The 22,501-nt window shown below is 38.0% G+C and overlaps 1 protein-coding gene across 5 annotated transcripts in view; it reads left to right on the top strand.

The window, feature by feature from the left end:
* Positions 1-22,501, top strand: part of LOC129780023 (BUB3-interacting and GLEBS motif-containing protein ZNF207) — a 45,093-nt gene that overhangs the window by 1,011 nt on the left and 21,581 nt on the right. For 4 of the 5 annotated variants that reach the window (XR_008743814.1, XR_008743815.1, XR_008743816.1 and 1 more), the window contains exons 3-6: positions 6,917-7,154; positions 7,212-7,617; positions 15,715-15,870; positions 16,112-16,250. Coding sequence is in view for 2 of the 5 variants with exons in the window: in XM_055787876.1 (XP_055643851.1) it covers positions 6,917-7,154; positions 7,212-7,617; positions 15,715-15,870; positions 16,112-16,250 (939 nt within the window). In the remaining 3 variants the exon portion in view is untranslated. The remainder of the gene's footprint in view (positions 1-6,916; positions 7,155-7,211; positions 7,618-15,714; positions 15,871-16,111; positions 16,251-22,501) is intronic. The other variant, XM_055787877.1, reaches the window with a different exon arrangement.

Raw genomic sequence — 22,501 nt, 5'->3', positions numbered from 1 at the left:
AATATGAATCGCAGTGGTTTTATGGGCCTGAGAACAATATTTGATGGTAATAATATTCCACAACACATTGCTAGACAACAGATATTTAATAGTAATATTTGATCGACATTCTGTGTATTGATCAATACAACGATACATTTACTTAAATCATAGTGCATTGTTCAACAATCTTTCAAATTTATTTTTTTAAGATTGAGACAAAATTCCAAGGAACAGGGATTATGTGTAATAACATAATCCTTTATTGATAGTTGACTTTTATTATTTGGTCTAATACCTGAAAGAAGTTTTAATTATTTGGAGCGACCGTTTCGGAGACTGTTGTCTTATGAAATTATAATGGTTTGGACAAATTGTACAATTATATAAACCGTTTATTTGTACAGGCTCAATCGCATAAGCATTGCGGAGCCGCCAATTCGAGATTTGTTTATACAAAACTTTAACTTAAATCTATGTTTAGTAGATTTCGACTGATTATTCGCGGTTTACTCGAGGTTAGAGGGGCAACGATAAAGAAAAACACAAACTGCTATATGCAGTTGATCTATATGTTTTATAAACATATAGATCAACTGCATATAGCAGATGTCGCGAGTTCCCAACACAGCTCTAACGGGAACATAGGGTAGTCTTCCTTGGGCCTCAAGGGCATTATCTCTGGCTGCGTATCTTTCCGTACAATGCCAAACTGCGTGATCGATGTCATCGTAACCGTATCCACACCGACAGACATTGCTTTGAACAAGATTTACTCTGTGGAGATGCACATCTAGCGAGTAGCAGTTGGACATAAGTCTACTCAGTATACGAACGAAGTCAAGACTTACGTCCAAACCTTTGAACCACGCTCTCGAAGAAACATTTGGAATAATTTAATATAACCACCGCCCAAGACTTCCAGTGTCCCAAACGGTTTGCCAACTCAAGAGGGAACTCTGACGCAGTAATTGGAAAAATTCATCGTATGAAATCTGTCTATCAAACAATTCGCCTTCCTGGGCACCCACCTTTGCGAGAGTGTCCGCTTTCTCATTGCCAGGAATTGAGCAATGAGAGGGGACCCATATAAAGGTTATCTTATAAGATCTTGCGATCAGTGCACTCATCTACTGCCTCACTTTTGTAAGGAAATAAGACTACCTGGAAAGTCCTAGAAAATCAAGGAATATCGGGGAATTGAAACAGTGTCAGGGAGAATCAGGGAATTTCATCACCAATCTGGAAAGTATTAAATTCCGCCGATGAAAATTTTGATTATTGGAGTAATTAGAAATTTAATGATACTAGTTTGACTCTATAGGTAGATAGGTGGGTGTTGGTGCCTGTAGTTGAACTTAGTCCTTCACAAATATAACTTTGAACAAACGTCTTCTGGTGTCGATGAACGGAAAACTAGTAGAGAAGCTCCTTCAATCGCTTCTGAATTTCAAAGATTTTGGAAACATCACTGTAAAAATATTGATAGCAGAAGAAGTCGCTATGATCCGGAAATGGTTAGTTTACGGAACCATAGTTAAAAATTGTCTTCTGTCTCTGATGTGGAAACCACAACGTTGAGAGGGCTATTTCATCAACTTCGAATGTTTTTTATGAAAACATAACGTGTGAGGAAACGGTTGTGCTATGTGACAAGTTTATGATGCTATGTTTCACTTTGGAGAGATAGCATCAATAAAAATGACGAGCTAGATCTCATTCACTTTATCTAGAAGAAAAGGAAAGCCGGAAGCAAGAAGCTTTTGTGTTGAATGAATCAAAGTTAGTTAAACGACTACGAGAGGCACAAGCGAAATCTCCCGAGGTGAAACTAAGGAAAGTGTTGGAACACGCACAGAAGGAAGCTGAAAAATGGCAAGGAAAATACTTTCGGTAGAATCGTGAGTGGATATACATGTAACTTTATTAACTTGGTTTTCGTCAGAAAATGTGACATGTGACTTTATCACTCCGACTTGAATTCAATATCAACCTGCGACTATCTCGGATAATTTATTTGTAACTAATCCTAAGTTCAACTGTCCCAATAGGTATATCATCTTCTGTTTTCTATCTCTTATCTTCGGTCCTATCGACGATCGTGAAAGCGATCGATCGTTTATGGGCTGATCTCTATTGCCTTAGTTACTAATAATTAGAATGATTGCACGGTGGGTTCACATAATGCAAATACTAGAAATTCATGCTATAATATTTTAGGCACAAGCCTCAACAGTGGGATTGATCCGAATTAAAATGAAAATGACTGGTTTTGTCGTTTCCATTCATAACAACTTTGAATTGTATCGATAAATCCATTTTTCTTTTACTACACTTCTCAGTCGTCGTTTTGAAATCACAAACAATTCATTTTTTCGAAGATATCGACAGACGTTCAAAAATATCATTGTTTTGCTTATTAAATATTTTAAGAACTACAACTACAGAACGAGTTGTAAATTTGATTACTAGTCTACATCTGGATTTTTTCTGAAAAATTACTGGAAAATTAGGGAATATCAGGGAAACTTTTATCGGGCTTTAGTCGACACCCTGAATAGAGGAACTGTTGATGGTGAAGTGAGCACGTTCTGGAGTAAACGACGGAAGTCAAATATCCGACGAAATATAGTGGTGATAAATTCTCATAAACCGAGATTGTATATTTTCGGCATTACAAAAGCGAGAAAGATCATCTTGTGCTTAACCTATGTTTTAAAGATTATTTACTGGGTATTTACTCGGACAGTGTCCTGTTACAAGACCAGTGAATGTGCTGAAGTCTTATTAAGGCTCAGCAGTTGTTGAGTAATGTTAATATTCGCATTGCTCCAGTAATTGCAACGCATTCTAGTCGTTGGAGTTTGTTTTGTAGCTACAGTCTCCTTAGTCTTTGGCCACCATACAAGTGAGGCATAAGTTATCCTAGGCCACACAATTGCAGTGTAGACCCACATAACCATTTTTGGTTTAAGGCTCCATGTTGTTTCCATCATTTTAGATCATACCCATAGGGCTGAATTTGCCTTGCTGATTCTCGAATCTAAGTGCGCATTCCAGTTTAGTTTAGCATCTAGGATAACACCTACCTAGATATTTCACTTGAGCGCTGCTTTTTCTTTCCTCTCCCCCAAGATGTAAGGACTGCAGATGATCTTTTTTTCTTTTTGGTGAAATGAATAATTGTTGTTTTCGAGAGATTACTGCTCAGGCCTTCTGTGATACGCCAAGATTGTGTAAAGATTATGCTACTTGCCACGTACCATTATGACTAGATCATCGGCAAAGCCCACAACTTCGAATCTTTTACCTCTAAACTTATCAAAAAATCGTCAACTAGAAGTGACCAAAGGAGAGGTGATAGCACGCCTCCTTGTGGGCAACCCTTTGTTGTAATCACAGAATTAGACGACGCACCCAGCTTCGAGGTGATTCATCTATGTGTGAGCATGCCCTGGATCCATTCGACTATACAGTTATCGAAGTGTTTTCTTCTCATAGCTTGTGCCATTGATAGATAAGAAGCATTATCAAAGGCACCTTCGATGTCAAGAAACGCGCATAGTGCGGTTTCTTTTGACGAGAGAGATTTTTCAATTTTTGTTACAAGCGTGTGTAGCACTGTTACTGTGAATTCGTATGATTTCTAGGCAAACTGGTATTTAGATAATGGGCATTTGGACATGAATTCAGACTATATGTAATCATATACAGTAAACATTCACTAACTGGGCGAAAAGGGAAGACCAGTTATCGACATTCGCGTTTTAACTGGTCCGGCATGTTAAACGTCAAATAAAATCGAGGGGAACTTCAATGAATTGTTTGATTCGCGTTGGTCATGAAATTGGATAAGCAAAAGGATTCCAATGGATGTTTCGCATTGAGTGCGACAACAAGTATGAAATATAATTTGAGGAAATTATTTTTCTGTAATTTAATCAATGTTTTTGTCATGCGAAAATAATGTCAAGTTTCATTACATTTCAAATTAAATTCGAATGCCCCTCACAGCAAATATTCCATTTGAATATGGCGTCGATTGTTTACGAAATTCTGCTTTTAACCAGGGGTATGACTAAAACGTCAAATCCCTCATATTGCCAGTGTACCCAATATTGCTGCGGTTCACTGACATTTTGGTTCTATCAATTACTGTGGTTTACAACTCGGTCCGGTTATATAGTCGAATAGTGGCTAACTTGTTGTAGTGACTCCATGTTGAATGTGAAAACCTCCATGTGAAACCGAAATATGAAAATCGCTCATGCAGTTAGAAATAAAGTATACTATCCCCGTGATTTCAACGATTTCAATTCTCGCAAATGATATGTTGGTAAACAAATGACGCCATATTGATTTTGGTTTTGGGTAGCCTATACTCAATTGATGTCTAACCCCTGCTTTTAACTGGTCCAAGGACCAGTTAACGTTCGCCCAGTTAAAAAGCAGACCAGTTAAACCAGAACCAGTTAGCGAACGATTACTGTAATACTTTCTCCATAGTTTTCAGCAGTATTGATGATAAATTAATTGGTCTGAACGCCTTTGGAAGTGATTTGTCGCGTTTCTCCGTTTTTGGAATGAAAACTACTTTAACAAGTCTTCATATCGAATGAATGTGCTCTAGTATCAGACTTGCCTTAGAAAGCTGCTACAAAGGTCATAACAGTTCGGGTGGAAAGTTTATAAGGTAACACAGTAAAACTATTTTTTTGCAAAATTTAATTTTATTATTCAACACAATTGCCTTCGAGGGCGATACGACGATTATAGCGATATTGCAACTTTTCGATACCATTTTTATAGTACTCTTTCGGTTTTTTCCAAAATAGACCTCAGATTCGGTAATCACTTCATCATTCTGTGAACAGAAAATAGTCGCTGAGGGCCATATCTGGAGAATACGGTGGATGCGGAAGCAATTCGAAGCCCAATTTATGCAATTATGCCATCGTTTTCATTGATTTGTGATTTTTCCAATTTTTTAACATAACAAAAGTTGCTTCACTCTCAATGCTGTAACTCACGAACCAATCGAACGATTACTGTCGAATTTTGACACGTATCCATTGAAAGATGGTGCTTTGTGATAGTCAAGCAGATTTTTGCAAGAGGCGCCATCTAGACGTCAACCTCATGAACTTTTCATTTTTTTTATTCTTTATTTGAGAGTTTTTCAGCCTCCTGGGCTGGTTCGCCTCTTTATCGACGGCATTGCCGCAAGGTTTCGTTGGGAACAGATTGCACATAAAATTATCACATAAAAATTGGACGTAAAAATTAAACACATATAAATCTTTTTGCGAGACATGACTTAACAAAGAACTTGCTGTTTGCTTGTTGGACCAGATGGCATGGATGTCCTCGGACCATGGCTCCAGGCCAGTGGAGAGGAAGCCGTGCCGTTGAAGATGCCGGCGTGTTCTTATTCCCCTTCATCGTGGAGGGGAAGGAACAAAGATCTTCTTGACTGATCCATTGTTCAGACGCTAGATCTTAAAAAAGAGTTCGGCATCTTTTAGGTAGCAGACAAGCGCTGCTACTCTTGCTGGATCGTCCTTCAAGATGTCCCTTACACTCCCGCTGATTCCATGCAGGTTTCGTAGATCATCGAATTTCGGGCAACCACACAAGAAGTGCTCGACGGAGTTGTGGATTTGGCAGAGGTCGCAGAGTAGATGGAAGGGTCCTCTATTGAATCCGTGTGAGACCGAGCAGTGACCGGTCCTCAATCTGGACAGGATTCGTTGTTCTCTCATTCCTTTAACATCGTCAAACCTGACAATCGTGCCCTTGACTTTTCTGAGGAACTGCCCCCTCTCTGCAAACCACCTCCAAAAGGTGCGGAATAAGTTGGTGATCCACAACTTCACATCGTCAAGCGGCACATCCCGAGTGAAGAACGGTCTGGTGTGACCGATTCCGGCAAACTGGTCGGCCGCTTCATTCCCTGCGATGCCGTTGTGTCCGGGGACCCACATGAGCACAGTGTCGGGCAAAGTGTTCTTCCTGATGGCCTGTACCCATGGATGTTTGGACCTGGTCGCACCGATGGCATCAATGGCGCTTGCCGAATCGGAGACGACCAACAACGGTTTGGAAGATGAAGTTGTAGTTGCCTCGAAGAAGCCGGCCACTTCGGCCGAGAAGACCTGGCAGATGTCCGCGAGTTTCTTGCTGGAAATCAGACTATTATTATTATCGCTTACCCCAAATCCAACTCCCGATGGTCCTTTTGAGCCGTCCGAGTATCTGATCTCGTGGAGACGGTATTTTTTTGCTATGATGGCCTTGAAATATTCTAGCAGACCGATCGAGCTCGCCCTGGCTCGAAAGTTGTCCCTAATACCGTTCTCGACGAGAACAGTTGGGAACCTCCAGTCGTTCGCACCAAACCAGGATTGTTTTGCCACTGGGGGGAGGTTGGCGTGCGCCACCCGCTGCAGGATCGTGTTGCTAAGGGCGGTCAGGTGGGTCTCCCCTCTACCGCTGGTTTTCGACAAGAAACTGGCAGTCCTGGCTACGATCGCCGAGTCTATGATCAGATCGAAAGGAGGTTCTCCAATTTCGGCTTTTCAGCCGAACTGTTAAATCAACAATAAATCAACAAATTGTCATCGTACTGTTCCCCCCTGGCGGCACCGTGAGTGCTGAAGACTCCCAAGATCAACCGTGCCTCTGAAAGGAGTGAGCACATGTCAGCAAGTTGCTTCCTGCTAACTTGAACTTTTGACAATACAGAGGTCTTTGTCTCTGATGTTCACATAACAAGCAACGGCTTCGATCCCTCCAATATGTGGAAGGTCAATTCCAAAAAATGAATGGCACTCTGTGTCGAACTACTTAGAAGAATGCAACTTTACGCACCGTTGAGACCAACCCGACGTTTTGAATTTCTAGTTTCAACGAATACATTCGCTCTGTTCTTCCACAGCCACTACTGCACAGAGTGTAGTGATGCCGAGTATGATGCCACCCCATCTTCAGCCGTACGGAATGAACCCTATGATGGCAACGATGGGCCATATGCCGTACATGGTACCTCCAGGAATGCCCATGATGCCACCAATGATGGGTGGTCCGCATACGAGGCCACTATTCCCCGCTGCTGCCTCAGCGACCACAATTTCTGCGAACCCTGCAATCAACAAAGCGACCTTCCCCGCTTACAGGTAGATAACATCCCATTCCAATTTATTATCACCATTAAATTCACGCATAATTTGTAGCAACGCAACGATAAGTGCACCGCCAACCACCAACACAGCCAACGCTGCGAATGCAGCCGCAGGCGACGCGTCCAAATCTTCAGCCGTAATACCCACAACAGGTACTACGTCCAAAATTGTTCACCCGCCGGAAGATCTCAGCTTAGAGGAAATACGAGCGCGGAAGCCCCACTATCACAAAAAAATAAGTCTTGCGACGCAGCAGTTACTGCAGCAGAAGCAGCAAGAAAAACATCAACAACATGCAGCAGCAGCTGTGGCAGCGGCAAATGTAGCCGCGCATCAACAACAGCAACAGATGCAAGCTCAGTTTAAAGCATTTTCCTCGGCGGCTGCGGTCAGTGGGACTAACACGATGGTAACGAGCCAACCGAGTAAGGACAGCCGAATGATGTCACCTCAGGAGGTATGTTCTGATTTTAATTTACGACACATTTCATCTCATTACAAACTCTTTTAACTTGTCCGCATACTCTTTACATTCCTAGTTTCAAAAATCTTCCGTAGTACATTGTTGCTGTCCCTCATTTAGACTACATCCTGTATGGTATTTAGTTTTCCTTTTTTATGAAAAATTTTCCTGTTTCCACATACGAAATCTGTTTGACTGCTCGTATCGAAAATGACTATCCAAATTCGTACTAGATTTGATTCGCATCGGTTACAGTAAACTGTACCGTTTTGGAGCACAACATAAATGGAACAGCATTTTTTCGTTTGTGTTTTGAGTTACTTTTAGAAATAAGAAACGGTTAGAATAATACCGAATATATTGTTAGGTTTGTTGACTCGTTGACTTTGTCAGATCTTTTGTACCTTAGTTCTATTTACAACCGCCATTCTAATTTACATTTGTGCATGGGTGTGGGGCGTAATCAGTTTGTTTTATTCTAATTTATGCTTATGTTTCTAATAATACTACCGGTATATATATTCACATTTGATTTGTGTCCTGTATGTTTCGCCGTCTGGGAAACTGACCATTTTATCTTGGTATCCTATGGGCATTGATTTAGGGCCTCTGTGCAGAAAATGTGAAATTGTGAAATACGATTTTGTTTTGATCATTCAAATGTTTGGGGAATTAGAAATGATAATTTATTTATTGATTGAAGTTCAGAAAGACAAATCTATCTATTAGGGCAGTGGTATTCAACCTTTTTTCCAGAGGAGCCACAAACACGTGCTAGTCGTGGTGTCGCGTACCGCAAAAAAAGTAAGGGGGTGTCCAAAACACGACCCCAGTATTCATTTAGGACTACGGAATTATAAACAACAAGAAACAAACATTATACGAAATCCAGAATGAAACTAAACTAAAACATTTGGTTGCACTGAGCCGATAATTGAATGCTTTCACTGGGTGAGCGGCGCGAACGTCTCGTGGAGTAAAAAAACGCCAATTTGAGCAGATTTACAAATTTACTCTCAGAATTGATATTTATTGTTGATTGTTCGTTTTCTAGAGCGAAACTGAAATACTGAACTCACTGAATATCCAAGTAGTTTTTCAGTATCTCTTTACAAAATTACGGTATTTCTTGGATTAGGTGGGGGTCGGGGTGGCGGTTTCGACAGACCTGTTGCGGAACAAAATTCCACGTTCAATATTCCACCGAAGAACGAAGCTCTTTTCGCTGAAAAATATCTTCTTCACATCCGGCTTGAAAAGCGCTGTACTTTGACGCCGCTTTTAACCCGGAAAAATGATCGAATTCACAAAAATTAATTGATAACATCATGCTAGCGACCAGATGGCAGCGGCAACGAGGCTTTCCAAATGACCTTTCTCAAAGCCGAGTGTCTAGTTTAGTTTTCCAATCTTTTTGATAACGCATAAAACCAAAAAATCATTCGTGTGATTCAATCATACACAATCAATATCCACATAACGGTATGAAAACCAACGCGAAACGTCCTATTTAATATCTCTCTTCATTTTTGGTCCTGCCTGTCAGTGCAAGCTCAGCAATATGCTGATTTTGTTCATATTCTGAGAATGTATCATGAGGTGAAAAGTTTGCACATTCATTCAAAACAGAGGTAAAATAGAAACTGAGGTTGGTTACGACGAGAACAATATCTATAATGCATTCACGGACACCCGATGACATGTATCAATCGCTAAGCAATATTGACTTCCATGGAATTCCAAACATATTTTTTATTTGTGATTTTTTGTAATTTCACCAATATTTATAGATTTTTCTGTTTTCAACAGTTTGCAGTTTTTGCAGCAATGGAAAAGTTGGGTGAATAAGTAACAAACATCACTCATATACATCTTTCTTATATATATATCTTTCGAAAGAGATTGTTATACCACTTCTTTCACCCGGCAAAGAGGCATTAAAGCCCAAATTCTTGCACCCCGAATGTAACGCTCCCGTTTTCGAAATTTAAACTTACACTCCAGAACAGATGCAAAAATGATTTAGTGTTAAAATACAGAAGCTCTCTCCACCAGACGGAATGAGAACCGACGGAACTGAAGAGCTACGTTCCGTTTGTATCGAGTAAAATAATTTGTATCGAGAAAAAAGACATCAGTAATGAGGAAGACTGCTGTCTGCCAACGAGCCTGTGACTTGAATAATGATCATAGTTTGAATTGTAGAGGCTTTAGAATTTCCCAGTTCATTCGCCTTTAGCCTTGAAATAGGTCAATTTGAAAAAAACCACGCTGCCATCTAGTCGCCAGCTAGATGGCTGATGGTTCGTGAATATTGTGAAAATAGTTTGTTCAAACTCGATAAATTGAAAGCGGGCGGAGCCTAAATTGCTATAATTTCTCTATCCAAGTGTACTGTAACTGAAAGATGAATGATGTAGTCCTACGTTAAATGTGTGATACTGAAGGATAACACTGAATATTAGCTACTATATAGTGACTTGTAATCAAACCGATTTCTAAACAATTGTTTAAGAATATACAGAAAATAAATTCGTTCTCTATACTCATGAGCAGGGCCCGAAATCTGCGAAGGTGAAAAATGAAGATCGACTCTACTTTCAGTAGCTTCGCTTCGACTAGAACTGCAGTCTCCGTCAACAAACAGAAACTTGACTAGAAAATGAATTGACTAGTTTTGACTAACGAGGATGACTGGTGAACTAGTCCAGTCAGTGGTTATTTTAACTGACGCGACTAATGAGTACAAATCTGCCTCTTCATTCAACTGACTTCAATCCACACTTCCATTTCCCCCTGACTCTAGTTTTATACCCGCGTACGCAATCTTATTTCACGTCCGCATAAAGAGGAACGAAAACTTGATTTCTGATGCAAAAGAGTAGTTACCCCATCAATGGACGGTTTATTGTCTACCCATCGTGAACTCAAACCAACGAACTCAGACATTTATCAAGTATATGTTAAACCACGTTGAGCTCAAACATCGATGCATGCATAATGATACATGGGAGAGAGAGGAACGAATTCGTTTAAGGAGAAGTCACTTCAAAATGCAATGAAGACAATTTGACTGGGAAGAATGTAATGATATAGTCGAGTCGGTAGACGGAGATAGCGACTAAACGCCCGATTGACTGTTTAATCGTTTTGGAGGAGAAACTGCGTGAAGAAGCCAAAAATCATTTCGGACTGAATACGGATATAATCAGTCAGATAGTCAGCTGACTATCCTCAGTTGACTATGACTATGCTGAGCCCTGCTCATGAGTCGAATTTAATGAGCAAATTAACATTTTACTGTTCGGTTTAAATGTGAATGGTGTATCGAATTATGTGAACAACCCTGCATGTACGTAAACTACGATCAACACGTTGACTGCCACGTCAGTCACCGGTGACTGATGCAGCCTGAGCGAAAACTTCAAATTCTTGTTCCGCTGACTGACAGTATAACATATGATACTGAAGATAACTTATATAGGCAAATAAGCTTATAAGCATTCCCTTTCGAACAAAAAAAACCTTCCACTACGATCAGAAACGTTGCCCCTAATACGTTTAAAAATTTCCGTAGAGCCGCGATAAAACTGTGGCACTCAACGTGGTAACCAGATTTCAGTTCAATTTTTTTCATGTGCTATCGATGGTTAGTTGGTTCTAGAGGCGAATGAACTACAAAGTTTAAGGCCTCTTAAAAACAAAGAACCAACTAACCATCGATGGAAATGCCTGTCAAATAAATGAACTCACGAACTTGGCGAGTTCAATAGAGAAATAAATAACTAATTTATTGACATAGCCGTAGTACAAGGTAAATGATTTTGGTTTGTCCAGTCGAAAATAAGATCATGGTTTGTCCACCTCTCTGAATGCTGTAGTTCAGCCCATTCAAATGTTTCAGAACATATAAATAAAATTGTCTTTTCCATGATTTACAGTAGTTTTAAAGTATATTTTTACGGATTATAATGTTTAAAGGATTATAAAATCCTCCTTCTATTGGTGTCAATACGTCGCTTATTTGAGCTAACTTTTAATCAATCATCAGATGATTATTTGGTTCGTATTCAGTTTTTTTCGGGATTAAAACACTTGCAAATATTGTAAATGTCATGCTTGCACACCATTTGTATAAGATTTACATAACTAAACCATGTAATTAAAATGAGGTTTCTTTGTATTGAGTGTGTTGAGTTGAACACTTTTCAAATGCCCAAGAAAAGGTAATACCGATCAATATGATTCAAGCAATGAAAAAATCGCATAGAAAATCGTGCAAAACTTCACCTTTAAAAACTGTGTTCGGTACAGATTTTGAAAAAAAAACTTTTTTTGTGCGGTAGATAGGGACCGCAGGAGGGGAATGATTTCAGAAGTGGATAATTAACACGCAAATATGCTTTTTTTTGCACTGAAATGCATATAAACCATCGAAAAAAAACTAAATGGACGATAACTTCGTCAAATATGCTTCTTTTCATATACCGCACAAAAAAATCGTACAAAAAAACCGCACAAGAACAGAAAAACGCACAAAAAAAATCGCACAAAAACAGGTTTTACTGTATTAGCAACTAGAGACTTGGTGCTTTTCAACAAACCCAAACTCGTCTTGATTATATATGATTTCCATAAAGAAAAATCGATTTGCATTTACAAGTTGCATGAAAACAGCCTAAATCGGACAAACCAAGATCATTTACAAACACGAAAAAGTGATAATTCACCAGTGACCAGAAAATGTGAAAGCCATGACCAAAACAAAAGGCTGCCTCTCACTGATAAATTTATGGAAGGCCTATAGATTTACCATGAAATAATACGCACCGCAGACCATCCGCTCGCGGATAATCGGGGTTCTACTGTACTTTTTTTAATTTTGTGACGTGACAACGCTTGTGAATCCTGTTTTTCGCGCAGAGCGTGTTGTTACGTCACAAAATGCATGCCAATATTCACAAGATCCTGAATTTTTGCTCATCTATTGTTGACCAATCATAGAAAAAAGTACATTGGTTTGTTTTGAAACGGAGCTTAAAAGTATTTGAGTATTTGATAGGCGAATTTAACTATAAAATATTATCCAACTCTTGTAGGATTTTTTTTCAATTTCACTTTGATATCGTTTACTCTCCGAGATCGTGTGACTTTCACATGAAAACATGAAAAAAAACTTGTTTTTACGTTTACGTTGTTAAACTTATTAACTTATTATTATTAAACTTATCTTATGACGTCACACTGGAAGTCGTTTTCACGCCAAGCTAACAGTGTGTCGACTACCTTGAAAAACCTTGAAAATCAAAGAATTCAAACAAGGTTAGGAAATATCAGGGAATTTCGTCTCCAATCTGGAAAAAAAATGCAATTCCGCTGTTTAGAATTTTGATTATTGCAGTAATTAGCAAGTTAGTAATACGAGAAAATATATTTGCCTAGTTTGACTCTGCTGGGTTTATTTGTTTATTTGTTTATTTTGGAGCAGGGAAAAGCCCATTTTAGTTTGCTAAAAACTTTTTTCTAAAATGGGCATAAAACCTGCTTTTTTGCGTCAACAGAATACAATAAACCAAATGACACAATCTTAATCCTAACAAAGGAACAGCTTATTCTATCTTAACTCTAGACACTAATTTACAAAACAAATGATAATATGAGAAACAAAACAAAATAATTAACATAAACGAGAGTACAATTTTCTGAGGACTGAGCGAGATAAATTAAAATCAAAAAGACTATATGGCTTTAGCTACATCACGACGCAAGGACAACCGTTCAAGTCCTATAAGCTAACAACGATCTTCATATCTAGGAAGGTTCAGAGGATCCCTCCGAGGTAGAATACGAAGAGCAAATCGCACAATTTTTTTCTGAATATTTTCAATCCGAAGCATTTCGTTGTGATAGTATGGGACCAGACAACGGTAGCATATTCCAGTGTTGATCGAACAAGGGAGCAGCACAATGCTTCTAAACAATGTATATCATTGAAATGCTTAGTAACACTAGAAAAGAAATCCTAAGCTTTTTGACGCTTTTGCGAGTCATGCTTGATTCTAAGCTTACTTTTAAAGATCACATCGCAGACATCTCAGCAAAAGCGTAAAAAAGCTTAGGTTTTCAGTTTGTTGTACGATGAAATAAAAAGTTGTATAGCATTAGACGGCACCGACGTGAATTGGTCATTTTACGAGAGCTGCAAAACTCCCAAATGGAAAAGAAAAGCTCTTGTATTTGGGCACCTTCGGATTGTATATTTTACACGGTGCATCCAAGGATGGATGAATTTAAAAAACTAGTCAATATTCCACTACAGACAAATCCTGCAATTTGGTCTGTCATGCGAAGGAATTTCGAAAGCACTGGTTTAAAACCTTTTGAAGCGTTGATGTTTCCTGCGACGAAAGCTGTATCTTCTCTTCATCCTTCCATTATTAATTCTGATCGAAAATTGACTGGAAAACGATTTGACAAGCTTTTGACTATGTTAACGGATTCTGGTCGTCTCAGTTGAGTTCCAGCAGACAGCACTGAAACAATATTGCTAGCAATAAAAGCAACAAGTTTGCTCACTATGATCCGAAAAATGAACGACTGGGCCATTTTTGGAAAGGTTAAGTTTACGGATCGTTTGCCGTAGTAAAAATAGTTTTCTGTCACTCGCATGGAAACCCCAATGTCGAGAGGGCACCGAATTTATGAAATCATGCATTTGAATACTTTAGAGATCAAGAAAAATGTCGGAAAACTGGAAGAAAGAAGTTTTTGATCCAAATGAATCACAGTTAATAGACTTATAGCCGAAGAAGAAGTGAAGCCTCTCGAGACGAAACGAAAAAAAAATTGGGAAACGTACAGAAGGAGCCGATAGATTGTGATCAAAAATCGTTTCGTTAAAGTTATAACAGATGAAAAAGATCCGAATCAAAATGAAAATGACTCGTTTTGTACTAGTGTTTGAGGATCCTTCAAGATAACTCTAAACTATATAATAATAACAGAGATCGAAATGCTCGCCGATTTGAGACGAAAAACATCCATTTTCACCCACAGAGAAACATAGCTGAAAATATAGGAGGCGAGAAAATATACGCTCACTTCGATTCTCGCGAGAAACGCAGAGCCGATTTTTATTTTTCGGTGAGTTATGATTGCCGAAAAATGGTCTCGTTTTCAGTGACTCCTTGATGCCGATAATGGTTTTTCACTTCTTCAGTACAGCTGAAAACATGCGGCAATATTGGGTTTCATCGTGAACATGAGATGGATTAATATTTGTACAATTCACATGCTGTCCAAATGCAGATCGTTTGGACGCTGCTCTAACAGACTAATGTTGGTAAAGTTAGCTTTGATTTTTCGCTCCATATTTACAGTACCAAATGAGAGACGAAAAAGCATTCTCGTTGAACTTCCGAGATAGAGATTTTCGACATCTCTTTCTCTCTGAAAAGAAAGAGACGAAAATATCAACAATACACAGTTCATCGAAAACTAGATTGATTGAATGAATATTTATCGCGCAGCCGAGCGAGAATTTCGATCTTTGAATAATAATATAATTATAATTCTTTTTTTTCTTTTACGACACATCTCAGTCGTCGTTCGACTCAATCGAAAATCACATACAATTCGTTTTTTAAAAGGTATCGACAGACGTTCATAATTTTCATTGTTTTATTTAATTAAATGTACTAGTACAAATTTAGATTACTAGTCTACATCTGAAACTTCTCTGAAAAATCAGGGAATATCAGGGAATTTTTTTTCGGGTTTTGAGTCGACACTCTGGTTAATGATGAAGACATTAAAATGTGATACACGATTGTGAAGCTTAAGAATGGTACTTTGTTATACTTTCTGTTCGAATTTAATGACTCCACTCCACTCCACTCAAGCAGATTTTCAGTTTTCTCGACTGTTTCTTTTCTTGTTCCGCACACCTTCTTTATTTTATGATTCACCAAATCATTTAAGTTTTATGCAGAGCCAATACACATCTTCACAACACACTTTATACTTGAAATTGAGTAAATTGTGTATCGCAACAACAACAAAAATCGTCTTTTCTTTCCCTCTGTCCACCAGCAAGCAGCTGTTATAGCACATGCACACGCTGCTGCGGCAAACCACCAGAAGCACATCGAGGAACTGAATCGAGCTACCATGATCCATCGGCTGCAAGCAGCGAATGCAGCGGCCGCATCCGCTGCGGCATCCCGACCCGGATTACCAATTGGAATGGTCAGTTTTGCGTGTCTATCTCGGTTGCGAATGTGATGCTCGTAATCATTTGTGTTCACTTTTATCTAAAATAATGAAGTTCGATTGGTAGTGTTATAATTGTGATGCGTATGTGTGTTTATAATTGCTTACTAACGTTTTACCAAGTATCGAGCACGTTGCAATGGTGATGTTACTAATTTATGACAACGCAATTCTCAGATTGTATCCCACTGCATTCAAATGTTATGTTATGTTTCAGGTACCGATGTCGTTGAACCCCCAAATGCAGCTCATGTCTCCGATGATGCGGCAAGGACTCGCGATTGGTCCTCCAGGTGCAGCTCTAATTGGCGGTAACATGATCCGCCACGGTCCTCCACAAATGGGGATTGGTCCAGGTAGGTACAACCAATACTATCAAAGATAGAGTTTATACATTCTGCCTGAAAAAAAAACCCACGCGCGAATGGAGCTCGACATAAAAAAATCCACACATATTCTCTAGATTATATTGAGACTTAATGGAATATTTTTACATCTATGTTTTTAATTCAACATGTTTCCTCTTTAAAAGTGTAACGTAACAAAAAGACATGAAAAGATAATCATATACAAGTAGGATTTGTAATATAGACCAATGAACGCGCCAGACGAGCAAAATTCTATAAGTAGGCACTATTATACACCACACATTTATAATACAGAAAATCGAATCCTCAGTGTGTGCAGTAGATTTTTTTTATTGTACATGGTAGAAAAAGAAATTTGCATTTAATATAATACGCCGCCATTGTCCATGTTAATCAATTCATATTCACCTGTTTCAATTATGCTCTACATACAATTATACTATACATAGTCGATTCTTCTACCGAGAACAATCCCACACCATTTGATAATCAGAACATTGAGAATATCACTGGTATTCATTTTATTACAGTTCCATTTTCACTTATTACCTTTGGTTTGAACTGCATTATGCCATAGTGATGTAAGAAACAGTTATCACAGTTAATCTGCATTTTAGTTTGCTTAAGAGAAATTTGTTTACGAAATAGCGCGTATGTAAATTATTTGCTATCTTTACTCATTCTGTTCGCTGATTAGCACCTTAATTCATTCGATAGCTTTATAAGGTGTGTGTGTGTGTGTGTATTTACATCCAGCATATCGATGTGATTGTATAGAAAGAACCGAATACATTTGTAGTTTGTCGCTAAAATGAAAACACATTTCTTGCATTTATTTATTTCGTTTGTTTTTGTTTTTTTCTCTTGTATGTGAATTCCGAAAACTTCGCCAATGTGTTACACACGTTCAACGTGCGATTGATCTTCTCGAACAGTGATGCAGTAATGGCAAATCCAGTCATTAATTCGTTCTTTGGTTGGATTCTGAAAATTGAACCACAAGTCTATTTGGTTTCTGTTGCATTCTATGGTACTACAACCGGGAATCTCATTCTGAACCGCCGATCTAGTACTTGAGTGCGCTATAGATAATCGCGTTGTGCCCGAGTTATTTACTTGAGCTATATAAGTGTTGCCTTTTCCTTAAATATGGAAGAAACATTTCACATTTCTATTCAAACATCGATGGCATTTTATTTTGATTCTCAAAATAAAAGTCACAAAAACTTGGAAAAAATCGATCTTCTGAATATCGATCCAAAATCGCCCAATACTAGTCCTGTTATAATAGCAGTGAATGTGCTGAAATTTTTCTTATTAATCCATTTTATGTCAAGCGTTCGAACAGCAACTTCGATAATTTTTCATGGCTTTAGAAAGCAAACAAATGATAGCTTAGTCTTTAGCCACCACACTTACTATCAATTTCATACAATTTTGTATAATTTTATTGGGAAATAAATTCGGAACACGTTGACTACCTCGTCAGTCACCGGTGACTGACACTATAACATATGATAATAAAGGTAACTGATATAAGCATATAAGCTTATAAGCATTCCCTTTCGAACAAAAATACCTTCCACTACGATAGGAAACCATGGCCCTAAAACGTTTAAAAATTTCAATAGAATCGCTATAAAACCGTGGCAATCAACGTGTTGAAGCAACTATGTGCGGAAAGTACATAACCTCACATAACCTAACAAAAAACAAAACCTTATGAAATTCAAAAATATGTAATCTTTTTTACATTACTTTGATACAAGATCACATATTGTGATGCAGAAAAAAAACCTTGGATCGACCCTTTCGTGCGGTTTTCTGTTCTTGTGCGTTTTTTTTTGTGTGCGGTATATGAAAAGAAGCATATTTGACGAAATTATCTTCCATTTAGTTTATTCCGATAATTGATATGCATTTCAGTGCGAATAAAGTTTATTTGCGTCTAAATTACCGTTTTGTCTCAAATTTCGAACAATTAAGCTTTTTTGGCCATTAAACAGTGTCTCATTACTCAAAATGGTACTTTTTCGCGAAATTAATGTGGTTATTGGATATAATAGAGCCTTTTCTTTCATTTGGCTATCATAAAATTAATTTACAAATGATTATTCATGGTGAAAAACGAAAAATATGTTTGATTACATTTGTCTCAAATTTCGAGCACCCAAAATGCCATTTAAAAAAAATCATAACTTTTGAGCTACCATATCGATTCAGATGATCGATATATCAAATCAAAGCGAGTTAACTATTCTTCTTTGGAAAGATATAACACTCCCAAAAATTTGAATATTGTGCTTCGCTTGATTCAAATTCCGAATTTGCTAACGCAAACATTTTATCGCTGGTTTTGACAGTCACTTTTTTGCAAATACTCAGTATTTTAAGTTATATACAGTATTGATACCTGTGAATGTCGTTAAAATGAAGCCTACACCACAAAGAATGTTAGGATATTTATTATTCAATTATTGAAAATATTAAAGTTCAGTAAATATACATTTAAAAATGAAGAGATCAGGATTTTGAGACAAAACGGTATCCACTTCTCAAATCATTCCTATCCTTCCCTCAAACGCTCAAAGTTGCGCATGACATGATTTCTAACAGCAACAAGTTTCGACATGAAACTGAAAACACAAAACAGCCATGCGCAAATCAAAAGGCAAACTGTCCCGTCGCAAAGTAGGGAAACAAAAGGAAATTGAACGGTGAACGGCGTGGATTTGAGTTACAGTAGAACCCCGATTATCCGCGAAATAGTCTGGCTAGCTCACCGCGAATAACGTAAATCGCGGATAACACTATAAACGACTGAAAATGGGGTGTAACCACGAAATAAAGATATTTCAGCATGAGAACTATGTTTTATCTACACAGAAATCATTAAACTATCCATCTGTGAGGTCGTGTACATTAGTGATCAGATAATTTGATCAAAACAAAAAAGCAAGTGCCTACCTCTCACTGAGAAATTTCGGGAAGCTCTATAGAATTACTACGGAACTCGCTTTCGCGGATAACTCGCACCGCGGATCATCCGCTCGCGGATAATCGGGGTTCCACTGTATTTTCTTGATGGAAACTTTTTTTATGCGGTCTCTATCTACCGCACAAAAAGCTTTTTTCAAGTTATGCACCAAACACGATTTTTTAAATCTACTGGTGAAGTTTTGAACGATTTTTTTTTGTGCGGTCGGGGATAGGGACAGCACAGAAAAAGGTTTGCCTGTAGAAATGTAGGTTTTGGCCAATGTTTTTGTTTGGCGATTTTTCGATTTTTTGTCATATACCGGAGAACGGAAATAAGAAAATTCTTGAAGACTGCCGTAGTGGAAGGGTTAATGGGTTTTTTGGCGCCAAATGTCTTATAATTGCACAAGACGTCAAAATTATCTGTTGTCGAAAAAAAATTTTTTTTTGCTCGCTCGTTTTTTCGTCTAAAAAATATATTTTCGACAATTTTTTTAGATAACTGTGAATCTCGACGTGTTATGCAATTTTAAGACATTTTGCATCAAGTTTTTTTGTTTTGAAAACCCAGATTTACGGTTATTTTTCAGTTTTCAAAAAACTTTAATCTTAACTTCTGCCACACTAGTAAGCTAATATTTTACATTGGGTATCGTGTAAATCAACATTTCGCACGAAGTTCCATATGAAAAATCTAAATTACCATTTTCGTTGGCACCCTAAGACATAAGTTTTGACTCGTATTCTGAAAAAAAAACGACGTTCCAGAGTGTCGAAACGAAGTTGCAGAGTGTCGATTTTTGGCAAAATTTGTTTTCGATATGATAGTAGATCTCGACGTTTCATGCAATTTTAAAACATTTGGCATAATTTTTTTCCTAAACATCATTTTTCGATCACTCTGTTTGGAATATCGTAATTTGTCCTACACCCAATGTTAATTTTTAGCACATGTTCTGGCATCCCGATTCATTACATTAAATGAGCTGAAAGATAACATAAAATGTTCTACTCCCCAATACATGTATATCATTTGTATAATATATATGCTAGAGCCAATGAGAGATGCGAAACAGGAGACACATTTAAATGAAAGCATATGAAAGCTTTTCGTATAGTTTGCCAAATACACGGCCCAGTCAGAGAAAGATATATTCTCGTTCATGTTCTTCTTTATCACCTTAGAAAACACCTCTAACTTCATTTTATGATGAGGTGTAATATTATCACGCTCCTTTATAATAGCGCTGGCAGCTATATGGATAGCGTGGTCGTGTAAAGTAATTTTGCATTCCAGCCGACCTTGTTTCGATCCCCATTGACGTCGTATGGACTTTTTTTTGCACAATCCCAAATGAAAAGAGAAAAGAAAACAGAAAGAGATGTCTGCTCGCATACATACAAACCATTTTTAAGCTTTTAAAAAAGCTCATTATTTGCGCATTTGACTCTCATGCGCAGGAAATGGCATCTTTTCTGCCAAAGATGACATGTTTTCTGCCAACGCTATTTTGGGTGTAGGTTCCATCCAATCACTGTTCATCGCTGAGGTCCATATTAATGAGGCATACGCTATCCTAGGCGGCACAATGGCAATGTAGACCTATATAATCATTTTTGGTTCAAAGCCCCATGTTCCGCTTATCGTTTTAGAACATGCCCATATGGCAACGTTGGCCTTACTGATGATTGAATATAAGTGTGCGTTCCAGTTCAGTTTAGCGTCTAGGATTACGCCTAGGTATTTCACTGAAACGCTGCGCTAGATCGTTAGCGAAACCCACGATTTCGAAACTCTTTGCCTCCAACATTCTCAGAAGATCGTCAACCACTAGTGACTAAAGGAGAGGTGATAGAACTCCTCCTTGTGGGTAACCTTTTGTTGCAATCACAGATATCGACGACACGCTCCGAGGTGATTTGTCTATTGGTGACCATATCTTGGATCCATTCGACTATCCAGTCATCGAAATGTCTTCTCATATCATATACCATTTATAGATATAAAGCATTATTGAAGGCATATTCAAAATCAAGAAACGCACATAATGAGATTTTTTCAATTTTTTACACAAGCGTGTTTAACGCTGTGACTGTGGAATTCTCTTTTTTCGAATCGGGGTTGGAATAATCCCATCTGCACCTACGGATATGTTTGGTAGATCGGATCTCATCGCGTTTTCTACTCTGGTTCTCGTGAAAACCAATCCAACAACTATGTTTGCGACCTCCTTTGCACTTTTAGATCCTGTGAGACACCTTCGAGAGCATTTTATGTCTCGATTATAGCTAGATTGGTATCAGAATGGCAAATGTAGATGTAGATCTCGGGAAGGAAATCTTCATAAGTAAGTCTAATATTTATATGGGAGATTTTGTGAATGTCACCCTTCTTAAAGGAACCTTGCCCGGTCAAGGAGTTTTTTGCAAGAGGTATTGAGAGCAAATCCATGTCATTTTATCTCTGTTGAACAGTTTCCGCGCTGTTTTGCGAAGTCACTCGAGGCTCTTGTCTTTTTTTAGTGGACAATTAATGTTATAAACAGAGACTATCGTATCGTTGAGTTCTTTTGAAGTTGATTCATGCTTTTAAATTGACCTTATTCTTGTATTGAAAATTTTTGACTCGAGTTATTTTCTTCAATCACGATATTCTCTATGTACCGGACGGTCACCATCCCATCCAAAAAACCTTTGCTGACTTCTCTGCAGTAATTTACAAACACTGCAACCTCTTGTATAGAAACCTCAGGGACGTCACCAAGAAAATGAGCCGACGCAATTATTATGTCGGATCTTCCCTTGGTGGTTGGTAAACTATACTTTTAAGCTTTATTCGTAATTTACAATTGAAACTTCGCCTATAACTCTATTCAGTTTGATATGAATTAGAGCATTTTCAGTGTTAAGAGCGCCTTTAAATCATGTTGAACAATAAATTAAACTTCTTGTTTAGTACAACATAGATTCTTTAGGTTGTGCACAACAATTAATTATGTACAATGTTTATCTGTTATCAAGGTCTAATAGATTGATTCCGAAGGGACCTTCCCTGATGGAGGTTCGTTGCAATCACTGTTTGTGGATCGTATGGCTCTCATTGGGTTGCAACACTAACAACTATGGGATTTATTTCTCCAAAATCAATTTCGTGTGATTCAGTAATTTACCTCAAATCTAATATCTTGTTTCACGTTATTCCATAAAGAAGAACTATTTCGAGTTGTGTGGACAAAAATTTCCATTAGAAAAGGTTGTCA

This window comes from Toxorhynchites rutilus, chromosome 3, assembly GCF_029784135.1.
Source record: "Toxorhynchites rutilus septentrionalis strain SRP chromosome 3, ASM2978413v1, whole genome shotgun sequence".
Taxonomy (NCBI): Eukaryota; Metazoa; Arthropoda; class Insecta; order Diptera; family Culicidae; genus Toxorhynchites; species Toxorhynchites rutilus.
The sequence above is the reverse complement of the archived record's forward strand: the minus strand, read 5'-3'. Positions and strand labels throughout refer to the sequence as shown.